We start from the raw sequence: 13,570 nt of genomic DNA, 5'->3' as shown, positions 1-13,570 counted from the left end.
ACGTATACGAAGGAACATGTATTGACAAAACAGAACGAAACAGGCTTTTACAATTACATTGCTCACTTCAGTGGTAGTAGCATTTTTATGGCCAAATAAATGTAATATTAAATTTCCACAAAACAATCTGAAATTCTGTGCCACTGTTTTTTTAAGGAAAACTCAATAAATAATAATAAAAATAAATAAAAATAAAATAAACTATTAAAAACGGTGGATCACATAGCACCTGAAATAAGGCACACAAACAAACATGGCTATCTTTCCAGGCATGATTTATTGAAAACACACCAAATGTATACTTACTCAACAAACCAGCATGTTTGTGTTATGTTTAACAAGTGTAATATTTGCATGTGGGGTATTAGTCAGATTAAAGTCATACATTCTGTCACTGTGGCATCGCTTCTGCTTCGCTACTAAAGCATGAACAAGTTCACTCCTCTAGGGAAATTAAAACCATTTTTGATTGACCCTAACATTTGTAAAACTTTAAAATACAATGCTTTACAAGGCAGAAACCCACTCAGTCTACAGACCCACAGTCTAAACTACAAATTGGGGGAAGGTGTGTGTGTGTGCATGGATGATAACTTTGTGATACAGTGGAGGAAATAACTATTTGATCCTCTGCTGATCATAGATCGTGAATGACCATGAACCCAAAACATATGACCGAGGTAACAGGGATTTAGAGGGAGTGGATGCCAAGCAACAGCCCCAAAACTATTAGCGCTAACCAGGTTTTTATGTTTTATTTCTCTCAATCAAATGCAAATTTATTTATGAATAAACCTATAAAATCAGCAGGGGATCAAAAAAACATCTCCCTCACCGTACAAGAGCGGGCAGGAATAAGGTTATACAAAAACACACATCTTTATCTAGCATGGAAAAGATTAAGGCACATGATAGGTACAAACACATCTTGCTACTGAGAAGTACACTGACTTTTATTTTGACAAAGTTGAATCAGTTATATCTACACCGACTGGTAGGCTTGATTCCATGTGTGTGTGTCCGCGTTCCTGTTTGTTTACCAACGCTTCATTTCATAAATGCACACCATCACACAACCAATACACGCTTCAGTTCATGTTAATTAATACGACGCCTTTGGTTGCTTTGGTGCTGCAGAGGCAGTCAAGAACAGCCACAGTCACATGTATTTTTAAGATGAAAACACACACTTCTGAGGATCAACAAAAGGGACGTTGGGTGTTATATTTTTTAACTCTGGACTTATTGATACAGGTTGTTTTATTTGATTTTTTTTTATAGTTTATTAAGTTTTACCATAGCACACACCTTTGTAAACACTGTGTAAAATATGCAAGCTCTTATAAAATCACATCACAAAGAAAAAACGTCAATGCAGGCACATGCCATTCGCCAGGATGACGTATGAGTGATACAAAAATTTTCCGTCTCAGTTTTATGGGCAACTAGACTGTTGAAACGACCATCAAAGTTGTGTGTGGAAAAAATGGCAATATGACTCCATTTCACGCTGTCTTTCCAAAGTCTAACTGACCAACCCTGAAACTTTGCAAAAATATATACTATATGACCTTTTCATACTTGATTTTTTTTTTTTTTACAGTGTGATCCTTCATTATGCGTCAAACCATTCACATGGTTGTCACAAGATTGTATCTTGCTGCATGTCAATAATAGGGTGAAACCACAGAAACAAACAAAAAAAAACTGGCACTTGAAAAGAATATGGACATCTGTACACTGTTTTTGTCATGCATACAACAGAACATTTCTCTTTAAGTGAGAAGAAAAATAATCATCAGTATCATTTCTTTCTTTGCCCTTGGAAACAACACATTCAAAATATAAATACGTGATGATCTGCAAAAATTGACTATATGTGACACATGTATGTTATTAATGAGCATGATGTTTATCCAAATAATAAGGTATTCATTGATCTCTTTTTTTTACCATAACATACATTAATGTAAAAGTTGACCAACATAAAAAAAAAGTTTAGTTCTATTTTTGACCAAAATGACCATATTCCTTGCCAAAAGACATATCTTTATATTTGTTTAATACACTGACATCACTGACAAAGAGTCACAAATCAGAAAAGCCCAGCAAGTGTGTTGTCATGTGATACTCATTTCTTGTGTTGTCATTTCATTTAAACGTCTTCGTTGTGTCTTGCCGTCACTTTCTTTTGCCTAGAGCACAACCTGCAGAATCCTCCCGTTATACAATCAACCAATGATTCCAAAGCATGTCAGTGCACTTTTTTTTTTAAATAGTGAAGAAAATGGAAAGAAAAGGCTGAATTATGCTACGCTGGCTCATCCTCCTACAAAATCCTGTTGTGATTTCTGCGAAGTGGGGAGTCGTTATTTATAAATTGAATACTTTCATAGTTAGAGCATAGAAAACCTGTTTAGGACCGTTTAAATGTAGTTGTTAACATTATTAGAGCCCTCTAGACATAAAATAGCACCCCTATATTCACATTTCCACTCATATTACCCGATATAGTAGCTACAATAACATAAAATAAGCCAGTTAAGACATACATAAGACTCATGCTTGTGTTTGTCGAGGGGAGTTGAGTGGACAGGAAGTGACTTCAGGGGTTCAGAGTTGCGTTTTAGCATGGTGTGAGTTACGGACGCAACAATAACCTGTGTTAGGGATTATTGTGCCTGCTGTGAGATAAGTCAAACCTGCTACAAAAGCCTGTTGTTCTGGCAATCATCAGTCTGGTGCTTGTGTGTCATAGCTAACATTACAGCAACAATATTGAAACATAGTGACCAATGTAAAATATTACATATCAACCCCACGTCTTTAAATGCATTTTCTAAATGACTTGTATTTCAGTTAATTTAGTCATTTTTATGGTTTGACATACTTAATTTAGGAATTGAACCTGGGTCTCCAAGCTGTGTTGCCAGCGCGAGAACCACTCGAACACCGTGCAGCCTGAAAATTAAACATTTACCGTTCAATTCAAACCTGCTACAAAAGCCGTTGTTCCGGCAATCATCAGTCTGGCGCTTGTGTGTCATAGCTAACATTACAGCAACAATATTGAAACATAGTGACCAATGTAAAATATTACATATCAACCCAATGTCTTTAAATGCATTTTCTAAATGACTTGTATTTCAGTTCATTTAGTCATTTTTATGGTTTGACATACTTAATTTAGGAATTGGACCCGGGTCTCCTAGCCTCTGCGCTAACCACTCGACTACCGTGCAGCCTGAAAATTTAACATTTATCATTTAAAGTTTTTGGAATGTGGGAGGAAACCGGAGTACCCGTAGAAAACCCACCCACGCACGGGGAGAACATGCAAACTCGAGCGGGTAATTGAACCTGGGTCTCCTAGCTGTGTGGCTTGCGAGCCAACCACTTGACCACCATGCAGCCCCATTCATCACTAATAAATACAAATACATTTTATGCTTGTGTTAAACACATAATTAGGGTCAATTCCATGTGCCGTGCCTATCATTTTCTGGAATTGAACTCCTGTGTAAACTACTAAACACTGCCCACTAGAGTTTTGGTACGGAATTGCAGCTCACACCAAGGAGCTACATATATCAAGATGAGTGTGCCGTAGTATAATTCAGCCTTGACTTGATGATTTTTGGGTGTACATGTTTATCTACGCTGCTACAGCTCCTCCCTTTTCCTTATCACCCCTCCCCCATCTGACATCCAGTGACTTTCAAACACAACAATCCAATTCCGTTCACAAAAATCACACAAATTGAAATAACTGAATTATTCCTTCTTGGCATACTTTCCTTTTCACCAAAACGTTCCGTTCTCCGATTCACCATTCACGTCCCCCACCTTACTGTCACAACCATCCCCCCCAGGGTGCCTTCATGTCACCAGTACTGTGGCGCTCCAAACTGTAGAATTCACACGCTGTCCAGTGGGAATGTAGAAATGTAAAAGCAGTAGGAATAATCACTTCATATATATTTTTTTTCTTTTTTTTTTTATGCTGGTCGCTGTTGTGATCATCTGTATTATTTTTAAAATCTTCTATCTGTACAAAGTTCAGCTCCCAACATGAGCTCTGTATGAAATGGCAGTGGTAATGTGAGAGATCCTCCTGTTGTGTCACGCTGTCGCTGCTTTAAGCCTGGAACACACCAAATCAAACCATTAGAGACATTCGGTATGACATGAAATCACGGTGACAGTCACACCGAGTACTTCCTGCAGTAGCTGTCTTATCAATGTAGTATTACTTACACCTAGTGACCGGTGTAGAATACTACATATCAAAACATTTCAATGTGTCTTATGAATGCCTTATATTTATATTTTAGTTAGTTAATTTTTACACTTGAAATTGCTTGATTTAGGCCAGATTTGTGCAGTTTGTTTAAATATGCATATTTTATGACTAATAATGGGCTGTAATCAACTACAAAACACTGCTGATTTATTAATTCATATTTTTTTTACAACTGTGATAGCATGAAGACGCACAATTTGACGCATGAAGTGGCGAGTTATGGCTGGAATTAACTTTTTGTCAATTTTTCAGATTTGATGATTTATTGAAGTTAGGGTTTTTATAAGATGTAAAATTATGAAGAAATACATTCTCATATATAAAATATTTCACCTTGTCGTGAATGTACAGCATATACTAAGAACCCTTGAAATAAGTTCAATGTTCCTAATGACACTTTGGACTTTTGGTTGGATTATCACTTTATTATTTCCCATTTCTTTTGTTAATGAAAGACTATTCAACTAACCCGCCTCCATGTCCTTGCATCCCGGGGTAACACTACACAAAATAATAACTGGACATGACATTGACTAAGTCACATAGTAACGAGCTGACGTTATTGTACTTTTCATCACTATGCCTTTAAAGTCAGCTCAGAGGACAAATTGAGGCATGAGAAATGAATGTAATTATCTAATATTGACTCAAATCATGAGAGACTAAGCATGAGGTAGAATGACTTACCTTCGTTCATTCTAACAGCCAGACTACATTGAACAGCGCCACAGTCAGTATAGTTATACGATATTTATGATACACTGAGGATGACATTTAATATAGAGTGAAAAATGACGACAATGACTTTGAGTAGGATCACAGAAAGGTCAACATATGAGAGTCTGTCAGTAGAAACAATGGGACACAAATAAACAGACGAGAACAAAATGGACACTTAAAGCATAATACAATGTGGATATTAGGTTATGAAAATAAGCAGCCAAACAATCAACATGATTACATAATGTTCAGCAAAGGTTATTGTGTCCATGTCTACACATTTTGTACATTAAAGATGTGAATTATCCCAATATTGTCACCTGTGTTATAAGTGACAAAGGAAATGAGTGTAGTATCTAATAATAGATTTCATTTATAATTAATTGATTCCATTTTTTACAATTAGCTAAGTGGGCTGCAGCATTGTGGATACTCTTGTCATTATTGGTAATGGTAATGGTTTTATTTCATTTGAACATGCATCAGATTACAATTGAATGCATCACATAATCAGTTCCCAGTTCCACATGTCCAAAAGGAGTAGGAAGAAGCAAAGCTTATTAAATCCTACCCCTCCATCTGGTACTTCTACAATCAGTAACTGTTACATTTGTTCACTTCCTGCTTTCCTAATATAGTTTAAGTTTTTTTTTTTTTATTAATTTTTTGTTTAAATTTTATTTTGTGTCACGTACCAAAGTACGAGGTGATATGAGCATCCAATGACATAATGGGTACCATAGTGAGTGTCAATATAGTGATATATGTATATAGCACATCATGACTGGTTCAAGACTCTTCATCCTTGTATTTAGCAAACATCAACTGCTTGTATTGTTTCTTGAATTGGCTCATCGTTGTGCATTGTTTGAGTTCCTTACTCAATCCATTCCATAGTTTGATTCCACATACTGAAATGCTATGGCTTTTTAACGTAGTCCTAGCATAGAAGTGTTTCAAATGTACTTCTTCCCTGAGATCATATTTCTCCTCTCTTGTAGAGAAGTATTGGATGACATTTTTAGCCTATTGGTTATTTTTAGCCTTATGCATTATTTTAGCTGTTTGAAGATGAACTATATCAGCAAGTTGAAGTATTTTTGATTTTAGAAATAAGGAGTTAGTATGTTCTCTGTAGGCGGCATTATGAATTATCCTTACTGACCTTTTTTGCAGTACATTTAACGAGTGAAGATTGCTTTTATAGTTATTAGCCCATATTTCCACACAATAAGTAAGATATGGTGGAACCAGAGCGCAATAAAGAGTGTGGAGTGATTTCAAATTTTGCTTTGTTCAATATTGAAACATTTCTGGCGACCTTATGTGGTATATTTGTAATATGTAATATATTGGAATGTGTACTGTACATACCTTTTTCTATCATGTTGTTTTGATCATCCAAATGGAGTACTGATAAATGACCCGTTCATCATTTGCCACCAATTTCAGCATAAGCAGTCAAGGGGAGGCTGCATGTGTGTGGAGCTTAATCAGAATTTTAATCAGGCAGATGGAACTGAATTGAATCACAGTCAAAAGCTTGTTGGATGCCCCTTTAAATTGAAGTTGTGACAAAATAATGCATGTAGGAAAGTGCAACAACTCATATTTATATTCTTAGTCAATGCTTGATTCCATTAATAGACTAATTGGTTAGGGGAGGGGACAGTCGTATTATGTGAAAAACTTTTTCAACATCTATTTCCGTGAGGAAAAGGAGTGAGACGTGAGCACACAGTGGAACCAGGTGACATCTCTACTTCTCTGTTGCAGGTGCACGGTGACAGATGATGATGATGCATTACGTGGACGTTAGATGAAACTAGATGCTATCAAAGGACAAAGAAGGAATGGAAACAGGGTGCTACGGTCCAACGTAAGGGTGAGGATGGTTATTTTGGTGATTTTCCTTTTCAGACCTACCATGCATGCATTTAGACCCAGGAATCAACAGGCTGGGGCTTAACATCACAAGCGTCCACCAGACTGACCGCAGGCCTGTTACTTCTGATATAGTGTTTCTTACTTGTGTCATTCTGTGACCACAGAAGGGTGGGTTAAAAAAAAAAACACAAAGCAAAACAAAAAGAGATCAATACATTAGACATACACATGCACCCAAGACAGAAAAGCCAGTGTTAATTTCCTGCCGTCAGCAAGTTATCAAGGGAAAGAAGTCAAAGCAACATGCAAAAGAAGGAGACACTGCTACAAGTTATGTAATAATTTGGCAAAACCTTCGAGAGGTACAGATGGCAGACTTTGAAGACATACTTAGAGTAAGGCTGACATTAATAATTTATACGTTTCATAAGTTAGTTAAAATGAAAGTAATAAATAGCTAAAAGTTCTAATAAATATTGTTAAAAACGCTAAGGTTAAAAAGTTTACAGAGTGAGACATCTTCTCTAGAAAGTATCGTTTTGGGCCACTAGAGAGTGAGTGCTCTCGAATGTAGACAAGCTTTGTGGTTTTCTCTCGGTGAAAAGCAGTCCGGCCTCACGGCAGAAACAAACACGCTGAAAGTTGCTCTAAACGCTTTTTTCTTGGGAAATTATCGTCTTTGTAAGTATATTGGTGTATAAAGCACTTACATAGATGCATTTTCTATTTCAAAAGTTGCACTTGTTTTGTCAAGTTCGCTAACTTCATGCTACTGCTAGTTTGCATTTGCAGTTCGTGTACGTGTGTTAGCTAACTGTTAGCTGGTGTGTGTTTAGCCTGCTACATGAGCGGTATTGGAATTTTATTTTATTTTTTCTGTATGTTTCAGTTACCACTTATTTTGACAAGAAAGCTTCATAAAGCACAAACACTGAAAGGCTGTTCACTGCCAATCATGATGATTATTCCTGCAGCCTTTCATTTAGGAGCTGGGCAAAGAATAACTGGAACCAACTATCACTGAGCCCTAACATGAATTTAAATAAGGAAGTAAAAAAAAAAAAACTTAGCACTTTACATTTAAACTGCAGTAGTATTCAATTAGTTCTGGGTTTTCTCTTGGTACTGTGGCTGCCTGGTTAATTAGAGACTCAAAATTGCTTATCAGTGTGGTTGTTTGTCTATATGTGCCACGTGATCAATGGCCACCAGTCTAAAAGTAACAATACACCTCTAACTCATGCATCTAACACTAGCAGTGTTTCCCAACTTTTATTTCACTAAAGCACATATTTTACATGAGATAAATATCTCGGAACACCATCACAATGTCTAGTAAATTACCTGTTTACTCAGTGTGCTGTGCCACTATTGCCACTGGAACCTTAATTTCCCTGAGGGCACACACTCAGGGGGTAAATACATTTCTATCTAATCAAATCCAATCAAATAATTTTCAGACCGATAAAGTGAAGTTGGTCGTGAGGTCTGGGTACTGACTGATTGCAGGTACAAGCGACTAAAATGACTTTCCTCCATAGGGTGGCGCTGTCATCCAGCAGAGACTTGGAGTACAGCTGCTGCTCTAGGGAGGTTTTCACAGCACGCCCAACCGGGAGGAAGCCTCGGGGAAGACCCAGGACATGTTGGAGAGGCTCTGTCTCTCAACTGTCCTGGGAACGCCTCCGGATCCTCACAGAAGAGCTGAAGAAAGCAGCCAAGGAGAGGGAAGTCTGGGCTTCTCATCCGAAGCTACTATCCCTGCAAACTAACCTCAGATAAGTGGAAAAAAGATGGATGGATGGATGATTTCCATCAGGATACTTGACGTCACGTCTGCACTAGAGTCTTCTGCACTACCACTTTAATGGCAAATTAACAGTCAGCTGCGATATTAATATCATTTGGCAATAGTGTGAAGCCGGTATCATCGTGAGGCGAGCGTATGATAAAGTGTCTGTCTTCTCATTGGCAAGGCATGTGCGGTTTCCATGAGAAGTGTTTTTATTTTAATCAATGTGACTGCAAAAGCTTCCACTTCATTATAGAGTGGCTCACAGATCTAAGGGTATTCACGGCCCTGAGCTACAACCCGACGACAAATTCCAATCACGTTTAAAGTGTAAAAGTTTCTACTGAAGACCACCTCAGAAAAAAATTGGAGAGGAAGAAAGGAAAGTGAGTTGGAGATAGAATATTTATATCTTCTATGCCCTAATCCTATTGAAAATCAAGTTCTGCTTGTACCTTTAATGGCTCCCGTTCTGTCAGGTCCACTGAACTGTCCCCTGTCTTGTATTTGCAGTCTTTGTCCCTCTGGTCAATGGTGGAGTAACCATCTAATGAGGTCAGAGACACAGCAGACATGTGATATATACGGTACACACCATTTCCAAACTCAATTGCTATTTCATTAAGGATTTCCTTAAATTATGTTGGCGTAGACACAGAATGATCACACGTTTCCTGTGATCTTCTGGTCTTTGAATGCTAAATGTGAAATTTTACCACCACTCATTTTTGTCCCTACATTTTTCAGTCGGGGAGAAACTCTGAACAAGAGTAATATCATATATCAAGAAAGGAGACTTGATATATTGGGGTATGAGATGCAGAATAAAGCATTACAAGCTTTCTTTCATTCATTCATTTTCTACAGCTTATCCTCACAAGGGTCGCGGGGGTGCTGGAGCCTATCCCAGCTGTCTTCGGGTGAGAGGTGGGGTACACCCTGGACTGGTCGCCAGCCAATCACGGCACATATAGACAAACAACCATTCACACTCACATTCATACCTATGGACAATTTGAAGTGGCTAATTAACCTAGCATGTTTTTGGAATGTATCCGGAGAGTGGAAGGGTGGAATTGAACTCGGGTCGGTGTTCATTCAAAATCATAATTACGGTAGATGCTAAAGAGGGGTTCTGGAAGGTGCTCAACTTCTTGCTTCGGGACAAACATGCAGTCCCATTCATATGAAGAAGACAGCTGGGATAGGCTCCAGCATGCCCCGCGACCCTCATGAGGAAAAGCGGTATAGAAAATGGATCGATGAAACAAAAAGTCACACCCACTTTGTCAGCTTTAGTCTCTTAATAGGATTTGCTCTGAATAGAGCAACAATAAACAGTGGCAAATTTAAGCTTCAAATTAGAATTTAGACCCCCGTGTGGACTTAATTCATTCCAATTTGTCATGCAGATTATTTTTGTGTGGTTAATAATGGCAATTCATTTTTGTGCAAGAAGCCTTGAATTGCTCATTGCCTCTTTCTGCCAAATAGATCCAAGTATGTTGAGGTGGACCTTGGTTCTTCTCCATCAGTGGCAGTGTTGTGTCATCGTAACCCGGCTTGCCATTCTTGGTTCCTTTAGGCGTTGCCGTCACTGTGGGCTGAGAGAGAATTGTTGTTCCAGTGAAAACATATTTAATCATTACAACACATTTTATAGACATTAAACGCTGTTAAAGTAAAGCCGTAATGTTCCTGTGGGAGTCATAAAATTATGGAAACTCTCTCAGCCTGAAGCCATTTATGTTTCGCACTCACCAAACACATCTGAAGAGATACGGTACTAGAACAGTATACTATTTTTTTAATAGTTGTTTTGTATTTTTTATCAAGTCACTCTTATTGGCCCAAATAAGAGTAAATAAATAAGAAATTATTACAACGCTCATCATAATGAAGCAATGCAGTTCTACCTGTAAATAATACACATTATTAAATTAACATCTTTTTAACCGAGTAAAGTACGTTTAAAGGGGTCTGTTTTGCTAATTTAGAATAACATTGGAACCTTGTAGGTCATCAATTTTTTTGCGGTAATATAAATCTGAAGAATGATATCCACTGACTTATCCAGTACCTGGAAATGACTCTTATTCCAGCCGTCCTTTGTCAAGGCGTTCCTTAGATCCTTATAACTCCACACAGTCTGCAGCACATGGGATGCTGTCTTCGTTTCTCTGGGCGACTGGCTGCAGGTCCAAAAAAAAAAAATGGTAACATGGTAGAAGAACAATAAATAATATAATATAGTGTGCATCCAAATCTTCAGATAAAAAGCCTCAGATAATTAATTAGTGGTGTGCTCATACATTTTATACTGTAATTGTGTTTAATAAGTGTGTGAGGCATTTTTAGGTCTTAAACCTGAATTGTGTCCAGATTGAACAATAGCAAATGAAGAGGGTTCTGCAGCTAAATCTAATCTAATAACTAAAACAGTCACTGTTATTGGATATTTATTAGATGGATAAATGGATAACTCCTGCTGAGTGTTCAAGCCAGAGAGAGAGAGAAAGAGAGAGTAATGCTTGGCCTTTTGAAATAAAATCAATATCTCCAATGAATAGAAAGGACCATGCTGTTAATTGAATAAAAATACCATGCGAATGAGATCCTTCTGGTGACTCGACACTCTATACAACAGACTTATTATAAGAAGACAAAGAGCAACTGTAGAGTGAACACATCATAGTCGTCTTATTTCACCTTGTTAACTGACTGAGCTCATGGCGCAGAAAGAAATATAAGTGGTACCTGGTCCTGTTGATGGCCACCAGCTTCTCGATGGCTTGCGCCTGGATGAGAGAGCGAGCGTTTTCGGAGCTGTCTGTGACAATCTCATGGATGGTGTTGAGGATGGCGACCACAGTGTCCTCTTCCAAGTTCTTGGCTGGTCGCTGCTGTCCACTAGGCAAGTTACTGACCAAGTCCCGCATGGCATAGCTTCCTATTAACCAAAACAACAACAAAAGGGAATTAATATTAAGAATACCTATGTATATAAATAGTTTCAGTGTGTAGACATGTGGTTCCTCATTCACATTTGTTGCTTCACTTCCTGAGTTAAATATATCATTGTTTTGATACAGAAAAGTGGTGATTGATAAACATAGAAACAAACACAATAAACATAAGTATTTTGCAAACATCAAGTGGTTTATTGTTTTTGGAAATCACTCATCTTAGTGCGTTGTTTGAGTTTCTTACTCAATCCATTCCATAAGTTGATTCCACATATTGTGGGTTTTTAGCATTGTTCTCCTGCTTAAGTTTTTTAAGTTTAGTTTTCCCCTTTCTCCTTGAGAAAGCATATGATTGTGTCTCCAAAAATGTCGAGGAGGTGAACAATGTTTTCCATTTATTTTCTTTTTTACCATTCATTTAGTTAATTAAGCATATTTTTATTTCCTTTCTGTTTTGCAGCTGCCTCTGCAGCATCCATCCTCCATCCAACCCTGTCTTCTGCATCTGTCTCTCTCACACCAACTACCCTCATGTCCTCCTTCACTACATCCATAAACCTCCTCTTCAGGTCTTCCTCTACGCCCTCCTACCTGGCAGCTCTAAACGCAGAATCCTTCTCTCTGCCTCTCTGACTTTATCTCCAAGGCCTCTAACATGTAATGTTCCTCTGATGTACTCCTTCCTGATCCTATCCATCCTGGTCACTCCCAATGAGAACCTCAGCATCCTCATCTGTGCTACCTCCAGTTTTGCTTCCTGTCTTTTTCTCTCTAGACCAAACAACATGGCTGGTCTCACCACAGTTTTGTATACCTTTCCTTTCACTTTTGTCTAAATAAAAAGTCTCAACAGAAGAAAACAACCGTTGGATGCAGTGGAACATTTTTGTTATGTTTGTTTCTGAATGCACAGCAAAGTCACTCATTAGTCCACTCACTTTTCACTCAGAAAAGCAGCCCTTTCTCATTCAACAATGAAAAAAATCTCAACTATTCAACTCTGGTTCTTCTGTTCCCACATATATTGACTGTGTAAGTACGGAAGTGCAAACAGGCTCCTATTGGTTGGACAAGGTTCGTCATTGTGTTACAGTATGTGTTGTTACCACTTGTCACCTGTCACTTGTGGATTTGCATTGCAAAATGGTACAGAATGAATTGTAATGTGTTTATTCCATTTACACTTCAGTCTGGATTTGATTTTGTTGCGCAGCAACACATGTCGCTAACCATTACTGTATGTGTACCCTTGGCTATGGTTGCCAACGTAGGATCTGACACAGTGCCGGAATACTTTAAGCACTGCAATTTGCATGAAACTGATCATTACATGGCAAACAGGCGGCACAAGAAGCAGAATAATAGCCAAACACTCATGCAGCTGAATAAACTGTATTAAGAGTGCATGTGCGGAATGGCACATGTTTACCAATTAAGTCCTTGTTGCGACGATCAATGGAGAGGTTGCGAAGGGCGATGGCCACAGCTCGGACCACCTTGTCGGAGTCAGATCGCAACAGCTCCACCAGGATGGGGAGCCCTTTCTCCTTACGCACGGTGGCACGAATGTAGTTAGACCACTGAAAGGTAGACAGGGTGTCATGTGTGAGTGCCTTTTATAATTTGAACATTCCATTTAATGGTATGCCAGAAAGTCACAAACATCCAAACCATTTTCTTTGAAAACTCAAATAGGGTCATTACATTTTAATAGTAATTATATTGTGTAGGAAACAAAAAGTGATATGTGTCTTGATTTAGAACAGGGGTCTCAAACACGCGGCCCCGCGGGCCAAATGTGGCCCACATGACACTAGTTTGAGGCCCCCGCCTTGATATGAAAGTTTAATGTTAGTGCGGCCCACGCAAGTTTGATATGGATGCTGTATGGTATCATGTACC

The 13,570-nt window shown here is 38.3% G+C and overlaps 1 protein-coding gene across 12 annotated transcripts in view; it reads right to left on the bottom strand.

Annotated features, from left to right (window-relative positions):
- Window positions 1-543: 543 nt before the first annotated feature.
- arvcfb (ARVCF delta catenin family member b) overlaps window positions 544-13,570 on the bottom strand; it is a 222,298-nt gene continuing 209,271 nt past the window's right edge. For 8 of the 12 annotated variants that reach the window (XM_058070293.2, XM_058070297.2, XM_058070299.2 and 5 more), the window contains 7 exons: window positions 13,098-13,248; window positions 11,460-11,652; window positions 10,783-10,894; window positions 10,180-10,306; window positions 9,158-9,249; window positions 6,950-7,062; window positions 544-4,144 (listed from right to left, as the gene is read on the bottom strand). In XM_058070293.2, coding sequence (XP_057926276.2) covers window positions 6,961-7,062; window positions 9,158-9,249; window positions 10,180-10,306; window positions 10,783-10,894; window positions 11,460-11,652; window positions 13,098-13,248 — 777 coding nt within the window. In that variant the 3' untranslated portion in view covers window positions 544-4,144; window positions 6,950-6,960. The remainder of the gene's footprint in view (window positions 4,145-6,949; window positions 7,063-9,157; window positions 9,250-10,179; window positions 10,307-10,782; window positions 10,895-11,459; window positions 11,653-13,097; window positions 13,249-13,570) is intronic. The other 4 variants (XM_058070298.2, XM_078789186.1, XM_058070300.2 and 1 more) reach the window with 3 other exon arrangements.

This window comes from Doryrhamphus excisus, linkage group LG3 (genome assembly GCF_037039965.1).
Source record: "Doryrhamphus excisus strain RoL-2023G ecotype Guam linkage group LG3, RoL_Dexc_Guam_v1.1, whole genome shotgun sequence".
NCBI classification, from domain to species: Eukaryota; Metazoa; Chordata; class Actinopteri; order Syngnathiformes; family Syngnathidae; genus Doryrhamphus; species Doryrhamphus excisus.
The sequence above is the reverse complement of the archived record's forward strand: the minus strand, read 5'-3'. Positions and strand labels throughout refer to the sequence as shown.